At 40.7% G+C, this 25,617-nt stretch overlaps 1 protein-coding gene across 2 annotated transcripts; it reads left to right on the forward strand.

Moving 5' to 3' along the window:
• Positions 1-975: 975 nt before the first annotated feature.
• Positions 976-24,511, forward strand: ube4b (ubiquitination factor E4B, UFD2 homolog (S. cerevisiae)). Of its 2 annotated transcripts, XM_085344491.1 has the most exons (29): positions 976-1,280; positions 2,269-2,488; positions 11,674-11,809; positions 11,986-12,073; positions 12,402-12,546; positions 12,632-12,857; positions 13,038-13,499; positions 14,047-14,157; positions 15,633-15,774; positions 16,079-16,179; positions 16,379-16,493; positions 17,218-17,301; positions 17,466-17,522; positions 18,005-18,121; positions 18,516-18,614; positions 18,714-18,827; positions 19,027-19,225; positions 19,507-19,645; positions 19,729-19,828; positions 20,021-20,148; positions 20,333-20,431; positions 20,665-20,900; positions 21,044-21,170; positions 21,324-21,468; positions 21,697-21,831; positions 22,288-22,479; positions 22,857-23,031; positions 24,026-24,172; positions 24,325-24,511. In XM_085344491.1, exons 1-29 carry the CDS (start codon positions 1,254-1,256, stop codon positions 24,387-24,389), a joined length of 4,131 nt encoding a protein of 1,376 aa, XP_085200617.1. In that variant the 5' UTR covers positions 976-1,253; the 3' UTR covers positions 24,390-24,511. The 2 variants fall into 2 exon arrangements, with proteins under 2 accessions (XP_085200617.1, XP_085200616.1); XM_085344490.1 differs by lacking the exons at positions 13,038-13,499; positions 14,047-14,157.
• The last annotated feature ends 1,106 nt before the right edge of the window (positions 24,512-25,617 follow it).

The following is a 25,617-nucleotide window of genomic DNA, read 5'->3' on the forward strand; positions in this document are numbered from 1 at the left end:
TGATTTGACTCTGCAGCACCACCCATCAGCCACCTATGATCCACTCCCAGGCACTTCATACACTACTCACACTTTGCCTTAGGTGACCTAAATAGGTCACATGGGGTGGGGCAAGGTCTCATAGTGACTTTACCCTTAACCCCAGGTAATGGTAATGACCCACACCTGTTTTCACACCATCCACGACCCTCAGGACCACCTCCAAAGGGGACAGCCCCCACCTGGGACTCTCAATCTTCTTCATTTGTTTTAAAAACTGAAGAAGCTTCTTGGATGGGAAGTGAAACATCTTCACAAACCTAAAGAAATCCAGTTGGACTCTTTTTTTTTTCAATCTAGGACAGATATTTTTGCACTTATATATATATTCATGAGCATACCATAGAGTATAAATAGTAAATGAACTGGTACTTTCTAGTTAGTTGATCAGTCAAGTGGGACTACTCAAGGTTTAAGTGTCTTGCCCAAGGATACTTGGGTACTTTGGATACTGACTGCCTGTGGGTTTTTTTTTTAAATATATATTAATTACGGCGAGTTATTGCCAAAAATTTTAAAATTTGGTTGCCTATTTAGTTCATCTGGTGTACTGCCCACCCTGTCACACACGTGATGTGGCTGTAACTGCGTTAAAAATAAACAGGCATTAAAATTAAATGTATAGGCACATACTGTGCAGGCATCTTTACCTGGTGACAGATGATTGGCAATTACGTCACTAATATAAGTCTTTGCAGTGACCTTGCACCCCTCTGACTGGCCATGGTTCACGCACGCTCAGTTTGATGCGTTTTATGTGGTAAATGTGACCTCAGTTATAACCCGAGGTCACGCTAATGCAGGAGCGTTACATTAAAGTGACATAAACAGACTTTTATACTTACACAACAGATGAAATACTCCATTTATCTGTGCGACACGCTGCGCACCCCCACCTTTGGTCCCTTTGGTCACGTGACTTGTGGAACCAAAATGGCCGCTGTTGTATTTTGACGTATAATAGCTAGCTACTTTTCTTTTTGTTTCATTCTTGGTAGAAAACCAGCAAACAGCAGACTTTTTGGGGGAACTATATTTCGCCATCCTCCGAATATCGGTGTCGTTTTTTATCTTGAAGACAATCAAAATCCTGACACATATATTTGTTGAACGAGTTAGACTATGCATATTTAGATCTAATACAAGCTAGCTAGCTGGCTCTGGCTGGCATATTAAAGCATTAGAAAGTGAAATAGCTAGCTGTCTTAGCTGGGATGATGGAGGAGTTGAGCGCAGATGAGGTAAGGTGACAATATGAATAAACGCTTACACAGGGAATTGAAATGATTTTACGTTACTGACGTTAGAAATGTACGTTTTGCAAATTCTTCCTTTACCCCTTTTAGGGGTATTGCTGCTAGCTGAGATGCTACAAAAACTAGCTGATGGAAGAAATACATTTTCGATAAATATCTCAGTTAGCTAGAACACGGCAGTGGGTGTCACGCAGTTTAACTCAAAGGCTAATTATTCACTTCTTATATTGGGAATATAAGAAGTGAAAGAACGAGAGGCGGATTTGGGCCGTGTTCTATTTAGCTGGAGCAGCTGGGTTGCTAAATGAAAGTAGCTAACGTAATGCTACAAGCTGGAGAACACTGCTCTTATATAAAGCATCGAACATATTTCAAGATATTGTTAGCCGCTTGTAAGTGGCAGATATTTTTCGGTGTTGTGTTTTGACAGGGAGATTAGGAAGGGAAGACGTTCTTTTTACTGATATGTTTTCGCATGTCACCTCGCGGCGGTTTAGCTGACAGTCAGAAATTAGCCTGCGAGACGACTCAGCATAAAAAACACACACAGAGACCGGGCCACCATTGTGCAATCAGCCGTGGGCCGATGCATGGCCATTGAGCTGTTTATGTGAAATCGCATACAGCATACTGCAGCTTACTGTTATCATTTTCAGCTGCTCGATTAGCATTCAGCAGAGTGTGCAGCAGATAATTTAGCTTTAACGTCGCTCCTCGGCCAAGCTGCGAAGATTGGTGTCCGCATCTGACTTTATTCGCGATGTTTTTCTTCAGATCTGACTTTAAAACGTATAACAAAGAAAATCTTTGCCTTTCTGGGCAATACATGCATAATTTGGTTATTCTTACAGTGTCCAGGCATTTATATACATACATATAGGTTTATTAATAACCTATTAATACATTTCAACATTATGCAGTTATGAAGAGCTACAGAGTTCTTTTAATGACCCTTTATATCTGCTCATTCAAGATTCGCAGGAGGAGACTGGCACGATTGGCAGGAGGACAAACGTCCCAGCCTAGCACCCCTCTCAGCACACCCCTGACATCCCCACAGAGAGAGACTCCACCTGGACCCCTCCCTGGACCCTCAGGTGCTGCACCCCAACCCGTGCCACCAGCTGCCTCTCAATCACTGGGCCTCAATGTCCACAGTGGTACCCCTGCCACATCACCTATGGGCACCTCTGGTAAGAAATTAAAGCAAGGTTCTGGGAATTTTCTATAAGGAAAAAAAATATTGAAAAAAGGTTTGTGGCATTGAATGATTCACAGTGTTAAAATATCAAAAATCCCCCAAATCAGGGTACACTGTGACAAAAAAGTGTACCCTGCTAGACACGAATGGTGAGCCCTCTAGTACAAAGGTAGAATGGAGGCTTCGCTCATGCACAGGCTCTAGAAAATGCAGCAGAGATCCATGTATGGATACAGCAACAGTTTCCTGGCATTGTTTGTTGCTATGCATAGCCAGCTGCTTTAAAGGTCTTCCTTTTAGGCCCAGTGGTGCATTTCCTAAGTGATTAATAAGAAGAAAAAAATACTGGCAGTTTACAAGCCAAACCTTCTCACTAACTTATTAATGTGTATTACATCTGACATTGGTAGCGTAATCATTCAATCGCATGATTGTTGTATAACCAGGAGAGAGCTGTTAATTCCAGCCCGCTATCCGGAGTAAGAGCCTCTGTTAATCAGATTTCTCACTACCTGTCTGCAGTAGTCAGTAAGCAATAGAGCAGGGCGATATGGCCAAAAATATTTATCACGATATATATTTGAAAATTTGCGATAACGATATAACCGACGATATAATTGATGCGAGACAAAATACAACTCCACAACATTACTAGCGCAAAAAGACAACCTTCCATTTATTTTCACTTAAACAAGAAGCTGGTTTTTATGTACATTAAAGCTTTATAAAAATGTAACAGTGCAAATGCAAATTCCTTGCTGAAAGTTTAACCAAAAGGCATTTCCAGTAGAAATGGGCTGACATATCCTGAGCATAACCATGTATAATATCCACTGAAGTTAAAAAGAGGTGCTTTGCAACATTAAACTGCAGTGTGCAGTACGTATTTTTCGGACCATAAGGTGCACAGGATTATAAGGCACATTAAGCGAAACAAAGCAGTCAGATAAATCAAACTTGATTAAACTCATTCTTCTTGCTTCCTCCACTTCTGTACCATTGATTCATTAATGTTGAATTCTCTGGCAGCTGCTCTATTCCCATGTTGCAGTATATTAATGACTAACCTCGTATTGTGGATGGATTATCTCAGTTGTTCTCCTGACTGAAGTTTGGTCCGTTTACAGCATCCTGCCATGCGATTGCATTTGTCTCTAACCATGAAGAACCTTAACGTTAACTTTTATAAGTGGAAAAGTGTTAGTGTTCGTCCTCCAGCTTCACTGTTTATGTTATGCTAACATAGCTGTGTCGCTAGCGATCACGTAGCACATCATTATATACCAGCTAGCCCAACTTCAGTAACCCTACAAACGTCACTGCTGTTTAGTTTCCTGTCTTCATTTATGTTGGAAGTGATAGCAGAGCTGTACGTTTGATTTTTTTCCGAAATCTCTCAGTCAGAACATGCAATATCATGCTTAGGTAACTAGCAAAACTAGCGAGCTAACTTCCGCTAGCTTCCTGCTAACTTCTAACTCCGTTAAATGTAATAACTTTTGTTTTCATGGATGCCTGGAAGTTAAACTTTATAGTTACACCTGGTAAAGCAGCAATGCTGATCGTTTTATTAAAGATGAAAGAATTTAGACAGTTTTTAACGCTCAGTGATGCTGCAGTGTTGTTTGACCTGAAGCATACGGAGTTTAGGACCCAGATTACTCCCAGATTTAAGAGCATCTTAGTCCGACAAATACGACAATAACGACGGCCGCTTGCATGTTCTGCAAAAAAATGTGCTTTGTCGTGTATCTGACGGACAAACACCAAATCAGTTCCACATCACTGAAGTTGCACCATTTTTACAAACCAATTCTGGTTCATCTGTTTCACTCAACAATCGGCCATGTGCGTATGAAAACAAAGGCACTGCGCATGCGCGTTTTACTCCCATTCGTTGCCTAACATTATACCGGTATTACCGTGAACGGTATAATATGGCCCAGCCCTAGTAAGCAACTTAAAAATTGCAATCTGAGCCTTTGCTAACCCAGACTGACTAAACAGTTGGTTCTTCCTTAAGCAACAGCTGTGACACGAATTCTCAAAGTGTACATGGTTGCTTATTCATGTCATATCTTTGTGTGGTTCCCAGTGGTAAGTGTTAGAGAATGGTAGTAAAAAAAAGTGCCGTATTTTCAGCATTAAACGTCATCTTTGATTACAATATCAGGAAAGATTAAGATGATAAAAACTATTTTGTACAAACGTCTTGATGCATTCTCAATCATCCAGGAAAGTAAAACTCCAAAAGTTAATTCTGTTCATCTGGACGTAGCGTTTTGTGGGAGAAACGTTTCGTCACTCATCCAAGTGACTTCTTCAGTCACAGCTGACTGCAGGTTTCCCCAAATCTTATAAACAGTACATTTGCATTGATACAATGCTGTGATTGCAGCCATTCCCCAACTCTCTGTGAATGGGACTCATGGCCATTGATCAGTGGTCTTTGATAAGTGGGTTTTGGTCGGTGGTTGTTGATCAATGGTCGTGAGAATTTGCGTAATTAGGATTAAGGAACTGACCTCCCAGCCCATTGTTCCTTCAGTGGGCTGGTTTCAGTCATTATGGAAATGTACTGTTTATAAGATTTGGGGAAACCTGTAGTCAGCTGAAACTGAAGAAGTCACTTGGATGAGTGACGAAACGTTTCTCCCACAAAACGCTACGTCCAGTAGAGCTGGGCGATATGAGATTTTTTCATATCACGATATGTTTTTTTTTTTCATTTCAGGCGATAACGATATCTATCACGATATAAGCCAAATAACTATATTTGTAAGATTTAAATGTGCTGTTGCTCACAAGTAAAATGTGAAATAATCAGCAGCTTGTTTTTATTTAAATATTTATTCCCCATAATAAGTTCAACAGGGTAGATGTACTTAAGGAACATGAGACTTTTTCAGATAAATAAAGGCAAATATTGCAAACTACACAAAAGGCAGCCACTAAAGCATTTAAGTTTCAAAATAGAACAAACAAAACAGACTAAATTGTCAATTCCACTTAGAAACAAAATATTAATTCTAAAAATAAATCTTAGTTTGTTTTACAGAAGAACAGACAAAACTGACTAACTTTTGTCAATATCAAATAAACTGAGAACTAAAAGGAAATTCTCAATCTCTCCTTGTTGTATAGCTGAGCTTTTCAAACAGTTTTAACAGTTACTTTAGTCTGACAAAAGCCGAATGACGAATTAGCGCTTCCAGTCAGAGACTGAGGCTACGTCCACACGTACACGGGTATTTTTGAAAACGGAGATTTTCCATTTTCGTTTTAAAAAATAATCCCGTCCACACATAAAGGCAGAAATGAAGGAAAACGCTGCTATGAACATGCCAAAGCAGCAGGTGGCGCTAGATTCCTAACCGTGCAGAAATGTTGGCCAATCAGAAGTCTAGAAGCCTCGGTGGGAAAAAGTAAACAAAGCTGGGGCATAGAAGCAGAACCGAGTCGTATGTGTGGACGGACAGTAACTGTGTGTAAGCATTTAAACACTGCAGAGAGTAGAATTAATAGTAACAGTATTGTAGAAATTCATTTCACCGAAACAATAACGTGGCGCACAGTGTGACGCATGCACCAGTTCATTGTATTTCCAGACTTGCTTTCGGCACAATTTACAGTGCACGCTACTCTGTTTTTTGTCAGACTTGAAATAGCCGAAATACCTTCACACTACGGAACTTCTATGGCTCTTCCGTTCGACAATCTCTCCGGCATTGGAACCATCATCTGTTTTCTCTTCGGTCACGCTCGGTTGATTTTTCTAGTCGGCACACTCATTTCCTCCATTACCTGCTGGCTGCTTCCCAAACAAACACACGTGCGGCTTGGCACTTGTGCTGTACGTAACAAGTCACGCGACGTGACGCTGTGGCTGTGATTGGTTCGGCTCTGCGCTACTTAATTTAGATTGGCTGACCTTTTTTTATTTTTTTATTTTATTTTTTTAAGAGGACAAGAGCGGCGAGGTCTATCGCGATAGCTTAATTTCTCTATCGAGTAAAAGTTATATCGCGATACATATCGTTATCGTTCTATCGCCCAGCTCTAACGTCCAGATGAACAGAATCAACTTTTGGAGTATTTTGTATAAAAACTAAACATGAGGCATAGTTGAACAATCATTTCAAAGTCAAAGCCTTCTTTTTTAAAAACTTGTAGATATGTATATTAATATTTTCTTCATTTCTCTTTTTTTTTTTTCTGGAAAATGTATCCTTTTTTTCCCTGACTACTGCCACAACTTTAGGGCCTTTTTGCACATCCTCTTCCTCATTTCCGCTTCTTACATTTCTTGATCTTTTCATGTCATCACACTCTGATATTATGCCAGCCATGTATAGATTTACCGTGTATGTCCTAGATTTTGGTCTACATTTACTGACATAGAAAATTAGGAGTTTCCCTTTGATCACAACATCCAGATGCGTTTGTCAGTCCACATGCAAGGCATTTGATTGGTTTATTCTTTTTGTTTCAAAATATTTTCATTGAATACATCAGAAAATAGGATTTAATGTGAAAGGTAACTCGAGGGCATTTCAAAGAGGAATCAGCCCTGTGTGCTGTGCAGTTCACTGGTAAAGGTGTCTTCCTTTCTTTCTGTACAAAGGCCAGTTGCAAGTGAAGAGTAAACATGACTGATGTTTGGTTTTAGGTGACTGTTTGACATCAATGACCTGGATCCATCATGTTTTTTGTTTCGATTTAATTTCCTCAGAGTTCTTAGTGTGCTTTTTTGACTATGTCGTTACCCTAATCGCTGTATGTTGGGACTGATTATACCTTGAAAGCAATAAAAAGATTAGAAAAATCTGTAAAAAAGGAAAAGACATGATAGACTAAAATTCAACGCTGTGCAAAGGATTTAAAGTGTACAGTATGAATCAATACAGTCAATATTTTTCATTTCTCGAAAACTTTAGTTCATCTGAGGGGTTGGTGAGTTATGTCGAACTTAAAGTCAGAGCTTTCTGCGTCACAAAAGTAGCTTTCAACCCTCTGCTCACCACATAACATGGTAGGGAGCAGGTTACATTCAGTTTCGATTTAAAGGCTTGGGGGATTTTTGTGTTTCTCTTATTTACAGTATGTAAGTGCACAAACTGTGCAACTTTCAGTCAATACAGTTAATTTCACTTTGATCTGCTGACAGACTAAAGTGACTTTGTTAGGCTGTGGAAGAATAACAGCAATGTTATATTGTATGCAGTTTAAAGTCCTCACGTATCCAATCCAATCCAACTTTATTTATATAGCACTTTTAAAAACAACAAGTTGACCAAAGTGCTTTCCAATAATAAAACAGAGATAGCAGTTAAAAACCATACTTTAAGCATACAATGAAATCAATAAACAAAATAAATATATAATTAAAAAAGATAAAAATAAATCAGTGTATATATTAAATATCACAACATGAGTAGAATAAACAATAAGATATACAATGAATAAAATTAACAAGGTAGAAAGATTAAGAATGATCAACAGCTGACTAAAAACTGACTACAAACTGACTCTGATAATACTCCTAGAAAGCCTTTGAAAAAAAGTGTGTCTTTAAAAGTGATTTAAACATTTCAAGTGTTGGGGCCAGCCTGATATGGAGGGGCAGTTCGTTCCATAGTTTGGGGGCCACAACAGCGAAAGCTCGGTCCCCTCGGTGTTTCAGTCTCGACATGGGGACAGTAAGGAGTGACTGGTCAGATGATCTGAGAGATCTTTGTGGAGTGTATTGGTGTAAAAGGTCTGACAGGTAAGACGGAGCCAGGCCATTTAAGACTTTAAAAGCAAGCAATAAAATTTTAAAATGAATTCTAAAATGGACAGGCAACCAGTGTAAGGAGGCAAGAACAGGGGTAATGTGCTCATGTTTGCGTGTCCCTGTCAACAGGCGAGCAGCAGCATTCTGGACCATTTGCAAGCGCGATAGTGAAGCCTGATCAATACCAATATAAAGTCCATTACAATAATCAAGGCGAGTGGTCACAAATGCGTGCAAAACTCTCTCCAAGTCACAAAAAGAAATAAAAGGTTTTACTTTAGAGAGCTGCCTCAACTGAAAAAAGCTTTTTCTCACCACTGTATTTACTTGTTTGTCCATTTTAAGAGCTGTGTCAAATTTTACTCCAAGGTTGGTGACAATTGATTTGACACACGATGTAAGAGGACCCAAGTCAGATGGAGGGACACCAGGTCCATTCGGCCCAAATATAATGACCTCAGTCTTCTTTTCATTAAAGTTTAAAAAATTCAAAGCCAGCCATGCTCTGATATCCTTAAGACATTCTAAAATAGGCCTGAGGGGGTTAGGGTCATTGTGTTTCAGCGGTAGATAAATTTGACAATCATCTGCATAAAAATGAAATGAGACTTTATGTTTTTTAATAATATGGCCAAGGGGAAGTAAATAAATACTAAAAAGAAGGGGCCCAAGGATGGATCCTTGAGGTACACCACATGGGAGGGGGGCGGAAGATGAATGAAATTTACCAAGTGAGACTGAAAAACTTCTATCAGAGAGGTATGACTTAAACCACTCCAAGGCAGTGCCTCTAATTCCAACATGATGTTCTAGACGATAAATCAAAATATTGTGATCGACTGTATCAAAAGCTGCTGTGAGATCCAAAAGCACAAGTAAGACAGACTTGCCAGAGTCAGCAGTTAATAAGATATCATTAAAAACTCTCAAAAGTGCAGTCTCTGTGCTGTGAAGTGCTTTAAAACCAGATTGAAATACCTCAAAAATGTTTTGACTCTCTAAAAAAGTCTGCAGCTGTGAGCACACTTCTTTTTCTAAAATTTTAGAAACAAAAGGAAGCTTTGAAATAGGTCTAAAATTACTCAACAAAGAAGCATCCAAGCCAGGGCGTTTCAGCAGAGGCTGGTCCAGCCTCTGCTGAAACGCCCTGGTCCACTGCCTGTCCACTGCCTGTTTAAAAATTACAGGTACATGGCCTAAAGTCAGGCTGCTGTTTATAAGCCTTTGAATATAAGGTCCAATAGTGCCCCAAACTTCTTTTAAAAAGCGAGGGGGAAGAACATCACTGGGAGAGCCAGACTTGATTTGGGTGACAATTTTACCCAGTTTAAATAGAGACACTGGTTCAAAATGGCTAAAAATTGCTAAGGGCGTAAGAATAACAGAAGGGTCATAAGAAGGGGGTAAAATATGTGCTCTAATAGATAAAATCTTCTCCACAAAGAAATTTAAAAAAGCTTCACAGGTTTCAGCAGAGGCTTCTATACAGTTGGATTGGGGAGGGTTAAGAACAGAGTTTAAAATACTAAATAAGACACGGGGCTTATGGCAGTTGTCATTAATAACACCTGCAAAATAGGCAGATTTCTGGTTCTTGACAATTTTCTGGTATCTATGCCAGCTATCTCTTAAGATATCATAAGACACTTGTAGCTTGTCTTTTTCCCATTTGCGTTCTGCTTTTCTGCACTCTCTTCGTGCAGCCCGAGTGATGTCGTTCAGCCACGGCTCAGACTTCAATTTAGGCCGCCTGATCTTCAGGGGAGCAACAGTGTCCAGAATGATTTGACAAGTAGATAAGAATTTTGCAGCCAGCACCTCAGTGTCAGCACAGACTGAGAGCTCTGAGTCAACAATTAAGGCCTTATTAAAGGCAGTAGAAAACTGGACGGCACTTGATGGTTTAAACATGCGAGAAGCAATAGGAGGGCCACAGGTAGTGATATTACAGGGAAGAGAAGTTTCAAACAATACAGGCATATGATCAGAAAAGACGACATCATAAGTTTGAAGATTATAAATAGGTAAACCATAAGACAAAACCAGATCCAGAGTGTGTCCATATTTATGAGTGGGACCAGTGACAGATTGCAAAACATTAAAAGCATCAAGTAGGTTTAAAAAGTCCTTTGCCAATGGTTTAGTAGGACAACACACATGAATATTCATATCACCCAAGATTAAAACCTTGTCGTACTTTGGCATTATTTCAGCCAAGAACTCAGAGAAGTCATTAACAAAGTCCCTATTATATTTTGGTGGACGGTAGATCAGCGCACAAAGAACAGGATGACTGCTACCAAGCTCAAACATATTCAGTTCAAAACTGGAGAAAGTGACAGGTGACAGCTGGCGACAGTGAAAAGTAGATTTATAAACTGTGGCCACTCCTCCACCTCGGCCCGTAGTCCTTGGTGAGTTAAAATACGAACAATTTGGCGGTAATAGTTCTGAGAAAGAGCTTAACTCACCGTCACTTAGCCAGGTTTCTGTCACACAGAGGAAATCCAGATTATGAGAGGTGAAGAAATCCTTCAATATGAACGTTTTATTTGCTAGCGACCTAGCATTAACAAGGGCAAACCTGGTAGGGTCCGTCAGACCGGTGACAGCCATCCAGGGAATCTGTTTCAGTTGCCGAAGGTTCCGCGAATTCACTCCACCGCAACGAAGATGAGGTAAGAGAAGGCGGGGATGCTGGATCTCTTCAGCCAAGCCGACAACAGGTACCAGCCAGGTGCCAATAGGTTCCAGGAAGCGACGGGAGACAAAACGCCAGTGCAAAGGTCTGAATTCAGTCAGAGTGCATTCGGAAATTAATCTGTTCCTGCCAGATGAAAGAGCCAAGTATGATTTCAGTTTCACGAGTAGCCCGCTGCGTTTTCCCCGACGTTTAAAGCGCTTCCTCTTATGAGATGTAGTAGGGGTGCAATCCAGGTGATGCAGTACTCCAGATAGTAGCGGAGGTGGAAAAAAATCCTGTCCATCAGCGTTAGTCCTTCCCAAATTCCCTGAGGCAAGTCGAATATTTAACAGAGCTTCACGATCGTAGGTCAATAGAGAGTCAGCGTTGTTCAATAAAAGTGACAAAAACAATAGAAACAGGCAAAGCAAAAGTGGGTCCGACAACCGTGGACGGCGAGCCATGCACACCGGCGCCATCTTATGCACTCAGCATTGCAATAATTAACTCAAATTAAACGTTTTTCTTACTGCTCTGTGCACACAGACCGCTACACCTGTGTTGAAAAACACAAGAAAAAAAAGCAAATTTAAAACCTTACTATTTCCATTTTATCTGAAGACGGAGGCACAAGAAACCCTCCAGAAATGTGTCAGATTTGATTCATTTTTGTCATTGTTGTTCAGAGAGATTCACTTGTGGTGTTTTGTTCTTCCAGGGGTCGCTTATGGTAGTCAGAGCAGCGAGGGTGTGAGCTCACTCTCCAGCTCCCCCTCCAACAGCCTTGAGACTCAGTCCCAGAGTTTGTCCCGATCGCAGAGCATGGATATCGACCCTGCCTCCTGTGAAAAGAGGTGAGAGCGTCTCCTGTGTCCGATTGCCCTACCCAGCTTCTGTGTTCATTCTCAAATACTCCTTATCTGTGGAATTAGATAAATATTGACACTGTGTACGATTGAGCTTGGAGTAATAGCATAGTTTGCTTGGAGATAATGGCTTATTAAGAACTGTGGTTTCTCTTTTATTCCAGCATGTCCCAGGTGGATGTGGACTCAGGGATAGAGAACATGGAGGTGGAGGACAGTGACCGCAGGGAGAAGAGAAACCTGACTGAGAAGGTAAGCAGTTAGAGTGAACATTAATCAAAAGATGTCGCCTCCTGGACTTTGACCATATCTATCAGGATATCAAGAAAGTTCTAACCGAATAAACATTAAAGGAGTGTCTGGTTGTTTGCAGACGGGTGACTTTCCACAAATGCTATTCTTGGTTTCATTTTTGTTTATATCAACTCATTCACACGTACCTCTGTTGTTTCTTGCTCAACCAGAGAGATCATGAGATAACGAGTATCCTGAGACTCAGTAATGCTTGTTCATTATGCATGTTTTGTTTTTTTTTGTTTTTTTTAAATCAAGGCTTCACTGTTTTTTTTCTGCATCTTAGGAAACTTCTGCAAACTCAGATGTCTCTGAAGAACAGGCCCTGCAGCTCATTTGCAAGATTCTCCGCGTATCGTGGAAGGAGCAGGATAGAGATGTCATCTTTCTCCCTTCACTGGCTGCAGAGTTTCACCAGAACCCTAAAGAAGGTAACGCCACTAAACAACAGCTTTGACCATAAAAAGCTGCACACGTGGGAGGCTCGTCCGACTGTTGTTATGTTTTCTCCGGCAGTATACTCTGACTTCAAAGACCTCATCAGCCAGATCCTGATGGAAGTCTTAATGATGTCCACCCAGTCACGTGTCCACAACCCCTTCGCCAGCTTGACAGCCACCTCACAGCCAATTGCAGCAGCCAAATCCCCCGACCATCGTCTGACACTGGTGCAGCCCTCCAGCCAAGGTGGAAGCCCAATGGGCCCTAGCGCTGGATCCTTTGGAGCCAGCTCTCTGTCCAGGCAAGTGCCACGAGTCATTATTAAGCTCGCGGAGACATATCAAGGCTGTTGATTGGGCTGTTTTTTCTATTTACTTTATTATCATGCTGCCATGTTCTTCCCAGTCTTTTTCATCATGCTTTAATCATTTCTGTTTTTAAGGCTTTAAGATCATTCTTGTCTTAACAATGTTATCCACAGTCTGTATGGCTGTGGTAGTCCTCACCCAGTGGCTTTGGATGCAGCCAAGAGGACCTCCCCCTCTCTCCTCACCCCTACTACACCGTCTACCCCACAGTTCGTTGTTCCCCCCAGCCCACCTGCTTCCACTCCTCCACGGCACTCCCTCAGTGCTCCATCTGCCCCCGTGCCCATTTCCCAAAGGTATCGCCCTTACTCGGTCACCACTCCCTGGGTGGCTCCTTCCCCAACAAGCCCGAGTCACAGAGGGTTTAGTTTCCCTGGACCCTCTCCCAGCCCTGCAGGACCCTCCGTTCCCCCCAACACTCCAGTTTCTGTGCCACCACCTTCCCCCCAGTCTTTATCCTTGAGCTCACCTATGGGTCACAACCAACCCTCCTCTGCAACCTCTCCTATGGTGCCTCCTTCTCCCAGACTGAACACTCGACAGGCTGCCTTTGCTGCCAGGATGCCTCCATCTAGGTATCTAAACTGTCACTTGCATGTCAGAGTGGAGTGCAAACGCAAGCCAACTTACTAAAGCCTGAACCTTTGGTGATGTTTCTGTTCATCACTGGTTATATCTGCTCCTGCATTAACTTTCCTGCATTTAGACGTTACTAGCACTTTAACATTTCTGTGGTTAAAATCTTGTGAGAAAATGAGATTTAAAAAATGCTACCTCTACCACAAAGTAACTATTTAAATTTAGGCAATTAAAAAAATTAATACATACATTTAATATTAACAGCTGTAGTTCTTTGTATAAGGTCATCATGGCACAGAGCTAGCATGAGTGTGCTAAAGGGATAGAAAACTGGTTTAAAAAGAGAGAAAATAGTCTCCATGAAAGCATGCATCTTCCCTGTGCTCCCTTTCTCATTTCCTTTTTTTTGTTTGTTACTGTTCCACATTTGTCTTGATGCTTTTTCCTCCCCCCTGTTGGCTTTCTGCCTCCTCACGCTTGTGCATCATCCTCCTTTCTTCCAGTCTTTCTCTCATTTCACCTGTTTTTCTCTCGTCCTGTCAGCCCCTTTTCGTTCCTGTTTTTTGCCCTCTCTGACATATCTCAGGACAGCGATGATGAAGATTCTCAGGAGGAGCAGGAGGAGGATATTTCACAGGTTCAATTTGGGTCCAGGTACACCACTGCGTGGTGTGTGTTAATGCGCGTGTGTGTGCACGCTTGCTCAGGGATGGGCTCTGATGCATGTTCCAGCGGGTCCGGTAGGCTTGCCACTAACCGTGCACAAAGACGCCAGGCGAGATTAAAGAAGATTAAACCATGTTTAGGAGTGTTTTGGTCATCGACATTCAGAGATAAATTCCCATAACTATAAATTTTAGTACATGCAATATGGAGGTAAGTAATAACCACATTAACTCTTCTGCAAACGGCTTCAAGATGTAGAAAATCTTCAGTGCTATGAATGGCTCATTAATGACTCTGCGTTTCTGTCTGTATAAGAATCCATTTTTACGTTCCCATCTTTCTTTTTAAGAAGGAGAAATCACCCTTAGCTCAAAGACATGTGAGCCACTGTTTCATCATTATGTAACCCGATCAGACAACATTAGATATTTATGTATAAGCCTACCAAACCCGTATTTTGTGTTTTTGATTGCAAACATTGGAAGTAACACCATGAATCCCTGACTGCAGAACTTCAAGCTCTCTGGCACTGCCCTGCCTTTGATTCATAAATGGAGTATTATGTCTCTAAGAAAATATTGTTGCTTACTATTTAAAACCATCATTTAGCCAGTATATGTGTATATATGTATGTGCGCAGAAATACAGAATATATTGCTCACATTAGTAAATGAAATCTACTTTGTTGATATCTCTTTTTTATGCTGTGGTCAAATGTTTTCGCTCACACTTTGAGTCTGTCTTCATTGTAGCCTCATTTGTGTTCATTGTAGCTTATAGGATCCATATCTTCAGTAGCAAAGTTGCCTAAAAATCAAACCGTATGTGTTTTTGTTTGTTTGTTTGTTTGTTTGTTTGTTTGTTTTATTTGAGGACCATAAGTACAAACCTTAAAAAGTGTTGATGAAATAAAGTAATTTGATTGGGTACCGACATTAACATTCTCTTGCAAGGAGCTGAGAAACTGTTCCTCACAGTAGCAGAAACAGTTAATTCACATTTGAACATCTAATTCACATTTGAGTTCAGTTTGCTTCTTATCTTATTGAAGAAAGAAAAAAAATCTGTAGAGCTCGACCCATATAGGACTTTTTAAGACTCATACTGGTATTTGGTGATTTAGAAACAAAATTATATCGGCCATTTGTTTTTCTTTTGTTTTGTTTTGTTCTTTGTTTGTTTGTTTTCAGGCACACAAAACATAAGCAGATTCCCTTTTTCTTACATGTAATTTGTGTGCTCTTACTGAGTTGACATGACAATACAGTTTAACACTAATCTTATTTTACCATCTGCTCGGATCACCCGGTGGTTGAATTTTGCAATGCTACCTTTAAAGTGCTTTAGTTTGTCGTCTTTCGGGACTTTTCAGGAAAGTTTGATTCTAATGGCATGTCTGTCCACACTGTGACATTTCCTGTTATTTGATGAGCCCCTCTGTCTGTGTCTAATTTTTTTTGTAGTCTTGGGGCATGTGGAGGGGGGATGTCCTGCGAATCAGCCAGCGACCGCTTCACCATTGAAACATGCAAAGAGACAGAGATGCTGAACTACCTCATTGAGCGTTTTGACAGTGTTGGCATGGAGGAGAGGAAAGCTCCCAAGGTAGATGACAATCTGTGAGACCAATAAATATCCCGACCAGGATTTATAGCAGATGATTTATTTTTCTTTCCTAAAATATTTAAGATTTGAGATCAAAATCCTAATAAGAGCTGATATATAAAGGTCTTTAATATGTTCTTCATGTTTCAATTGTTTTAAAATGCGCTGAGTATAGAAGAACAGGTTGTGCTTTGTAGACTAGCTGCAGGCATTAGGCATAGCTCGTCACATAACACTTTTTTTTTTTTTTTTTTTAAATCACACTGCAGTCGTTCTCACTCTTCTCTCTGTGTTTCTTTCTCAGATGTGTAGCCAACCAAATGTCAGCCAGCTTCTCAGTAACATTCGCTCTCAGTGTATTTCCCATGTTGCCCTGGTCCTTCAAGGCGCTCTGACCCAGCCTCGGTAAGAAGCCATCCATTAACTCAGACGATCTCTGGGTTTTTACTTCTTTTTTTTGTTTTTTTTTTTTAACGCTCTCACCATATTTGTGCATCTTCCATTCCTTTTCCCTCTCTGTATCCATAGCAACTAGTCATTCACCTTGTCTCCAAATGTGTGATTTTATTAATTAATTAATTTGCTGTGTGTTTACTACTTTTAGGAGCCCTCTCCAACAGTCTCTGCTGGTACCTTACATGCTGTGTCGGAACCTTCCATATGGCTTTATTCAGGAGCTGGTGCGCATTACTCACCAGGAGGATGAAGTATTCAGACAGGTGATGAGCACATCCATCCATTCTTTTGGATCTGTTTATGCTTACTCAAAGCTGTGGGTTTTTTCCAAAAGAATTCTTTGCTTCCTGTGCACTATGGCTCATACTGTTTGGTACAGACCGGCTCTTTACACACACCCATAAATAATCTAGTTAACTGTAATTAATGGGGATGAATCAGTTTAAAAAGGTGGAACTATATTTCTTCATAACAGCTGGAGATGATCTCATACAGCCATATACAGTTTGTACTGGGTGATTCAACTAAGCAAACCCCAAATATCCATTTTTAATTGTCAGGTTCAGCACAGATAGAACTGGAAAGTCTGCACGCTGAAGCTTTACCAGCCCAGCATGACTAAACAGACTGTACTGGGTTGAATCTTTCACGCTGTGTTTCTCTGGGTTGATCCTGCAAAGCCAGAAATGATAATTCGTTACAAAAACATCCTTGCCCTTTTTTTTCCCCAACCTATTTCTCCTGTAGATGGAGCACCTAAATTTAAACAGCTAGAAGGTGACGCCTTGACGCCTTTATTCCCCCCATATTTTGCCATCTGCTTGTCCAGATGCATGAATATAAAAATGTAAAAACAGAGTGATCCCATGTTTAGGGCAGCTAGTTAAACGCCCTCACGGTGATGTGTAAATACAGACCGTGTGAATGTTTCTCCAAGGTCAAAATGCACTGAAGCATGCTGTTTAATGTGTTGTTGTTTTTATTTAGATTTTCATCCCCATCCTCCACGGCCTGGCTCTTGCAGTCAAAGAATGTTCCTTTGACAGTGACAACTTTAAATTTCCCCTCATGGTAAGGAGACATTGTCCTGGTCTTTCCTGCAGCTGCCGTATTTCTGTAGGGAATATATCATACAGCATGGGATGAAGCACACATCCACACAACTCATTTTTAGCACAGTTCACATGTTGGGTTGTAATCTTTTTCTGACCTGATGTCTGTCTTTGATTTTACAGGCATTAGCTGAGCTTTGTGAAATTAAGTTCGGAAAGACTCACCCGGTGTGCAATTTGGTAAGTATACAAATGGAAAGGTAAAGCTGCATCGTAACACCTGAGTGTTGTTCACTGGGTCCTTATGGCTCCAATTATTTTGGACATCTATTGTGAAAGCAGTTACCCTGAGCTTATTAATAAATGTAGCTGTTGTAAATGTACTTTCCTCATACCAGGAAGGTATGAACTCTGCCTGTTGTGAGAATTTTCCTGTTACATGGAAAAAGGGCAAGAGGAAATTCCCTGGTGGAGGGGTGGGGTCTCTTAGCTCTCTTAGTGTTTGTTATCTGTCCAATAATATTCTTTACTTAGTGTTTAAGTTTTTAAAATACTGTGGAATTAATTGATGTATAATTAGCCATTTAGCTTCACTTAGGGAAAATGAGTTATGAGTTACAGTTACTGTTGATTAGTATATAATATATAAATGTATAAATCAGTGTTATTAACCACACTTGACAATAACATGTATTAAATCAATGACTGTGTAATGTGTGCAGGTAACATCACTGCCTTTGTGGTGTCCCAAACCTCTGAGCCCTGGATGTGGCAGAGAGATTCAGAGACTGTCCTACCTGGGAGCCTTTTTCGGCCTCTCTGTGTTCGCTGAGGATGATGTGAGTTGTTCTCTACGATGAGTTGTACTTTGTCTGAATCTCAAATAAATCAGGAGTGTCAAACGTAAGGCCCGGGGGCCAGAATCAGCCCGACTCCAATCGGTCCGAGTGAATGGCTTAGGAAAAGGTGAAGGAGGGCATAAATTGTGGACTTCTAACTGTCTTATCAGAAGTTTTTCTACTTCTCCTACTGATGAGGACTTCCCCTGTGACCCTTCTTATTACACCATATTATTATTATTATCTAATTAAGTAAAGGATAAACTATGGGAAGTAACGCAAACCTCATATTAAAAAAAAAACAGAACAAAACTGAAAAGTACCAACCATTTCGATGACAAAAGTTTTTTGTTTTTTTTTTTTGCCTTTTTTTTTCTTTCTTTCTGTTTTTTAGACAAAAGTTGGAGACAAATACTTCTCCGGCCCGGCCATCACCATGGAGAACACACGAGTTGTCAGCCAGTCACTGCAGCACTACCTGGAGTCTGCAAGGGTAAGTCTCTATTTCATGTTTTTATTTTTTATTTTTAATAGTTGTTTTTTCCAGCAGTGTGGAATGATGTTGTTTATTGATTTATTTTTTTAAAATCAGGGTGACATGTTCAAAGTTCTCCACAACATCCTGCTAAACAGTGAAACGCGGGAGTTGGCTCTTAATTACATGGCAGCTCTAGTCAACTACAATGTGAAGAAAGCCCAGATGCAGGTAAAGTTGTATGTTTTACAAATTGATGTTTTTCATATTACTAGATTCAGACCATAAGGAACAAACCTGATTAAAAGTATATTAATTTTAGAAGTCATTCTTGATATTATTTAATCTTCGGGGGCAGGTGTTTACTGTGTGTTTGTAAAGATTTTAATAAAAAAAAACCAAACAAACCCCACATTCTCCTCTCTTCCAGACTGATGACAAGCTGGTTTCGACAGACGGTTTCATGCTCAACTTCTTATGGGTGCTGCAACAGCTGAGCATGAAGATCAAGTTAGAGACAGTGGATCCCTACTATATTTTCCATCCACGGTGTCGCCTTGTCGTCAGTCTTGAGGAAACGCGTCTCAAAGCCACCATGGACGAGCTCAAGGCCTGGCTGTCTGAACTACGTAAGCTGGCATAACCAGAAATGCTCACATACATATGATCATTTCAGTAAATCTAAGTGGACCGCATAGGTTTTGAAGAGGGCGGTCGTTAAAGATAAATATCACTTGCGTGTGAACTCGTAATTCTGCAGTTCTCATGAACTAATCCTAAGCATATCAGAGCCACGGTTTTGTTTTGGGGTATTTTTAACTAATCTAATTGGTTAAAAGAGTCACTTGTAGAGACTAAAGCTGATATTTGTGTCCTTATAACCATAAATTTCATCTGTGAATATCTACAGATAAAGACCCCGCCAAGTTCACAGAACCCAAATTTCCTACCGAGTGTTTCTTTTTGACGCTTCACACCCACCACTTATCCATCCTGCCTGGCTGCCGGCGCTACATCCGGAGATTACGAGCCATCCGCGAACTCAACAGGTACACGCTCACACATCTACACAGACAATCATATCGCGTTAAGTGTATGCGTGTGTATTAATACTGCTATTTTTATCTTTTAGGACTGTAGAGGAGCTCAAAAACAGTGAGAGCCAGTGGAAAGATTCTCCCCTGGCGAGTCGACACAGAGAGATGCTCAAACGCTGCAAAACTCAGCTTAAGGTCAGTGTTACGTACTTGTAGATGGAGCCACTGTCTTAATTCATTTAATGATCAAACATCAAGGACCAATTTAAATGTAGAGATGTGAGAATGCTCTCAGCATTTCTTGGTTGGGTATATTTGGAAGACACGCGTGGCTGATTTTGGCACGGAGCATGTTTACAGACGAGTGATTGTTACTGTGTGTGACAGAAACTGGTGCGAGCCAAAGCTTGTGCTGATGTGGGCCTTCTGGATGAGAACCTGCTCCGCAGATGTCTGCAGTTTTACAGCACAGTCATCCAGCTCATTCTTCGCATGGTGGACCCCACCTACCCCAAGTTAGTCACCTCTCCTCTGACGCACCATGTTGCCATTTGTTTTGATATCGATGTCAGAGGAACAGCTGTGGCATCACACAGTTTGTCTGTTTTTTTCCCAGTATTTTTTTTTTTTTTTGCTTCACTTCTTCAGTTTATTATTAAATCAAGAAGTAATATGTTTGTTTTTCCCTCCCTTGCGCAGCATTAACCTGCCTCTGAACCCCGAGATTCCCAAAAGCTTTGCCGCTCTGCCCGAGTTTTACATTGAAGATGTGGCAGAGTTTCTGCTTTTTGTTGTGCAGTAAGTCCTCTGCTCTCTGCTCATCTATCATGTTTTAATGACTGTCCTGTGGAGGGCAGTAATAAAATGTTAACAGGAAGGAACGATGAGGGGGAAAATACAGATATTAAATGCTTAACAGGTCTATAAATGTGTATATACATGTATAAATCCATAATTCCCGGTGAACTTTGTGAGGAAAAATTAAATCCAAATAAGGGATTTGTGAACTGCTATCTCCTCTTTTCTCACAGGTACTCACCCCAGGTTTTATATGAGCCATGTGTCCAGGACATTGTCACCTTCTTGGTGGTGTTCATCTGCAGTCAGAACTACATCAGGAACCCCTACCTTATCGCCAAGTTGGTGGAGGTGCTGTTCGTCACCAACCCCGCTGTTCAGCCTCGTACTCAGCGATTCTCTGAAATGATGGAGAACCACCCGTTGTCCGTCAAACACCTGGTCCCTGCTCTCATGAAGTTTTACACTGGTGAGCTTTATGTTGTGCTGCAGCTCTCTGCTGATGTTGTGCTCGGTAGAATAAAAATCCAACTGGCACGTGTTTATTCTTTACTACAAGTTGTGATCTTTTCAAGAAAAAAGTTCACTAAAATCTTTCCCTCCTCTGGTCAGATGTTGAGCATACCGGTGCTACCAGTGAGTTTTACGATAAGTTCACTATACGGTACCATATCAGCACGATCTTCAAGAGCCTCTGGCAAAACATTGCCCACCATGGAACCTTCATGGAGGAGTTCAAGTGAGTTTGCTATTGACAAAAACAGCAGTTGCAATGTTTAATTTAATTTTTTTCCCCCTTATTTTAAAGAAATTGTGGTTTAGAGTGTGTGGCTGTATGACTTTTCCAGCCTCACATCCTCTTCTGTCTCCTTTTGTCCTTCTTTCACACCAGCTCTGGCAAGCAGTTTGTGCGCTACATCAACATGCTGATTAATGACACCACCTTCTTGTTAGATGAGAGCCTTGAATCCCTGAAGCGTATTCATGAAGTTCAAGAGGAGATGAAGAATAAAGAGCAGTGGGAGCAGCTGCCAAGGGTCAGTGCTCAGTTTTTTTAGGACCCTATATTTGTTTATCAGTTTTTAACAGAGTCTAGCAAAGACAAAAATGTCAGAGGTCATGTTTTATCAGATTATCGCTTCATTCACAGTTGTGCTGAGCTGTGAAGACAGGCAGAAGGTTACTGCCATTGTGTAGGGTAACTTATTTATTATTTTGTCTTTTTTTTTTTTGTTGTTTTTTGGGGGGGTTGTACAAATTTTCAGGAGCAGCAGCAGAGTCGTCAGTCCCAGCTGACTCAGGATGAGCGGGTGTCCCGCTCCTATCTGGCCCTGGCTACCGAAACAGTTGAAATGTTCCACATCCTCACCAAGCAGGTCCAGAAGCCTTTCCTAAGGCCTGTGAGTGTCACTGTTACCAATGAACACTTGATGTATTCTTGAGATTTATTCTCAGTTATACAAGTAATATAAAGGAAGCACTATTTGCCATTTTCCTCCAGGCATAGCATAGAATAGGTACGTTGTCATTCAAACATACACCAGTTAGTGCACGTTAGAACAAAATGTCGGTCCATTGACTCGACATTGGACTAATGTATGCATCCATCCATGCATCCATCCATCTTCCCTTTTCCACAGCAATAAAACAGCAAAAAACAATGTATATCATTATTCCAGACATAATGCACTGCCATGAATATACAGTAATGTGAAACAGTCCAGGGACAGTTTCAGAATGTACCTTGTTTATGTATAAGAGGGGTGTGGGGGTTATGGAGAGTTCAACAGTCTGTCTTGGGCAATGAAACTATTGGAGAATGTGCTTTTCTAAACAGTGGCTTCTTCTTCACACAGGAGCTGGGGCCTCGTTTAGCTGCCATGCTGAACTTTAACCTCCAGCAGCTGTGCGGGCCCAAATGTCGGGACCTGAAGGTGGAGAACCCAGAGAAGTATGGCTTTGAGCCCAAGAAACTCCTAGACCAGCTGACAGACATCTACCTGCAGCTAGACTGTGCTCGCTTTGCTAAAGCTATAGCAGATGACCAGGTTGGCACTGACGGGAGAGGGGGGGAAATTTGATGTCCGGTCTACATTTAGTTATCCTGAATCATCTGTCGTGACTTTATTGCCGTGCCAGTTAGCATGAATTCTCTACTTCACGTGGAGAATATAGTGTGTATATATATAATTCCTGATTTGTTGAGAGAACAAAGAGAACATTATGAATGATGAAGCCACATTATTGCACATTATTGTTGTCAGAGATTTACATCAGAACATATATGTATGAAACGCAGCAGTTTCTTGTTGTGTGCATTATCAAAATCTGTGTAAGTTTGAAGACATGACTTAAATTTCAAATCTGTGATGTGATGACAGTAAGGTACTGAAGACTGACCTCAGGGACTTGTTGCTCTTTGCAGAGGTCATACAGCCGTGAACTCTTTGAGGAGGTGATCTCAAAGATGAGGAAGGCTGGCATTAAGTCCTCAATTGCTATTGAGAAATTCAAGCTGCTATCGGAGAAGGTGGAGGAAATAGTCGCGAAGAACTCCCAGTCTGAAATGGACTACAGTGATGCACCGGATGAGTTCAAAGGTGTGTGAAAGACTGTTTAAACAGCACAACTAGAACTTTTGAATCTGGTTATGCAGCAATGGTAAAGCGAATCATCTTTCCCACAGCTGGTTTAATAACATCTCACTCTGATATGTGCTGTATCGTTAAATTAATCTATCTAGATCACTTCAGAGTAATGTATTGAGATCCTCAAATAACATCCATATAAAAATAATGGGTCACATTGCGCTGCTTCTGAAAGCATCATATTAAATATCTTTCTAGGTCTTCAAATGCAGTTTTTAAATAATATTGTCATTGTGTAAAAGACTGACCTGTGACCTCGGGTCAGTCAATGACAGACGGGATCTTTAACGGCCTCTTCTGCTATTGAATTCCAGACATGTGTGGTGGATTTTGAAGCTCACACTGGTCATCTAGACAGCTTAGTGCAAGGCTATCGAGTAACCACAGACTTAATATAATCTAGAAAGAGTATGTGGTCTGCGTGCCTCCTTTGATTCTCAGATATGCCAGCTAGCCCACCACAGTTGATGGGAGTGTGCCATACAGGAGACTTGAGTATCAGCTGTCTGTGTAGATGAAATCTCCCATGACAGGTTTTATTTTTGTAGCACCGGAGTCCTACTGTAATAACCTTGTGACATTTCAACACAGAGCCCCACGCCACCAAACGCTCTGTATCGGACTTCATGGGAAATTTTGTTACTAGTGTTTTGATAGGTGCATCAATATTGTGGTCATATAAAACATTTTTTGGACATGTGACAGGCTCCTACACAAACCAACATGGGCACACATGTATGTCACTTGCTGATTACATTTATTTATTTATTGTTTTTACACTTAAACAAAGAAGTTTAATTTTAATATTTTTGCTTTTAATGTTGTAATACTGGTCCCTCTCCTTGTCCAATCAGGGCGCCAGTGCTGCTGGTGATGAATCAGATTTTTAGTGTAGCATCTCGCTTGTAATTTTCTGTAAAATCTGTTTGTGACTGTGTTACAACAGACCCTCTGATGGACACGCTGATGACCGACCCTGTGATGCTGCCTTCGGGGAACATCATGGACAGATCCATCATCTTACGCCACCTGCTCAACTCCCCCACTGATCCCTTCAACAGGCAGCCACTCACAGAGAACATGCTGGAGTCAGGTAACCCCACCATTTATCCTTTTACTTTATTTATTTTAAACAGATAATGTAAATAAGTGTTGCTGTTTAAGGTACGCAAGATAATGCACTTATAGCTGGAGGCGAGGCTAATAATTTCAGGATGCCTAAATGTCACAATGTTAATTCCACAGTGCCTGAACTGAAGGAGAGGATCCACACCTGGATGAGGGAGAAACAGGGTGGACGGGGTGTCTAAGGACTACGTCACTGATGTCTGGCTAATCATCATTAAGGGATCGGTCCAAATCACCTGAATTCAGCATCACTACTACCAATGAGAACAAAAAAAACAAACATTTTGAATGGAGAGGAAAAAAAGGAGACTTGATTTGATAATTTTTTTTCTTTTATTTCTTTTTTTTTTTCTTTTCTTTTTTTTTTGCATTTACCCTTTTTGTCTCAAACCATTATCATGGTTCTAAAACAAAACATAATAAAGCTAAGACTTTTAAGTTTTTCTCATGAGTTTGTGTGTATATATATATATATACATATATATATAAAAAATATATATATCAAAGTATATACATTAATTTAACAATAGTGCATTATAACGCTGCAGAAACCATTACCAACAGGTTTACCTGCGAGGTGCATACAGTCTCTTCATTGATCACCTTCCTTTATGGTTCTCATTTTGTTTGGTATTACTGAGTCTAGTTGGGTTCTGATAAAACTGTTAGCCTCAAGTTTTCTTTATCAAGACTTGTGACGGTAATGAGTTTGAGTCCACGTAATGTTTAATGGTGTCCCAGAGATAACTTATGCACAGTTTGTGCTTGTAGAAGAGGTTCAGGATTGGGAATACCCTAAACTAATCCTCAGTGTCAGCTTTTGTTTTGAGTAAAGTAGGAAGATGAGCTGTGGCTCACAATGATAAAGTGTGCCCAAATTTTCCTTCTCGGTCACGTTTTCCCCGCTGACTTTGATAGATTGAATTTACGTGTGTGTGTGTGTGTGTGTGTGTGTGTGTGCACGGCCTTAAGTCAAGAACCTCCTGAGCGCCACGTGGACATGTAATCCCCATTTTAGGTCTAGTGGAAGGACCGTGAGAATGTAGCATGATCACCTGAAGCACCATCCTAGGAGCACACCATTAAGTCATCTCACCTTAAAATGGTCTCTTTTAAATAGCACTGTACCTAACTTGACCTTGCTGACCTTAACTGTACAGGAAATTATTTCCTTTAACCACATACCTGTTTTGGAAGCTAGGATTTTGAACTCGAATAAATGATGATGCACATTATTTCACAACTGGTCACCATTTTTTTTCCCCCTTCAGACTGATGTCTTAGTGGCTTTGTTTAGTATCTTTTTTTTTAAATTTAAGTTTAGTGTAAGTAAAGAAAACAAAGACGCCCATGACAAGATACAAAATAACAGATCAGTTGCATTTTATTTATACAGTGCCAAATTAAAAC

Source organism: Diplotaxodon limnothrissa, linkage group LG20 (genome assembly GCF_057381915.1).
Source record: "Diplotaxodon limnothrissa isolate DT_005_m linkage group LG20, D_limnothrissa_male_GT1.1, whole genome shotgun sequence".
Taxonomy (NCBI): Eukaryota; Metazoa; Chordata; class Actinopteri; order Cichliformes; family Cichlidae; genus Diplotaxodon; species Diplotaxodon limnothrissa.

Bases quoted from the DNA above. Each gene is read 5' to 3' on its own strand.
- ube4b (XM_085344491.1), top strand. From the start codon at position 1,254: ATGATGGAGGAGTTGAGCGCAGATGAG. The intron at 15,775-16,078 runs GTAGATGACAAT...TTTCTTTCTCAG, and splicing joins AGGAGAGGAAAGCTCCCAAG to ATGTGTAGCCAACCAAATGT. The intron at 19,226-19,506 runs GTAAGCTGGCAT...GAATATCTACAG, and splicing joins GGCCTGGCTGTCTGAACTAC to ATAAAGACCCCGCCAAGTTC.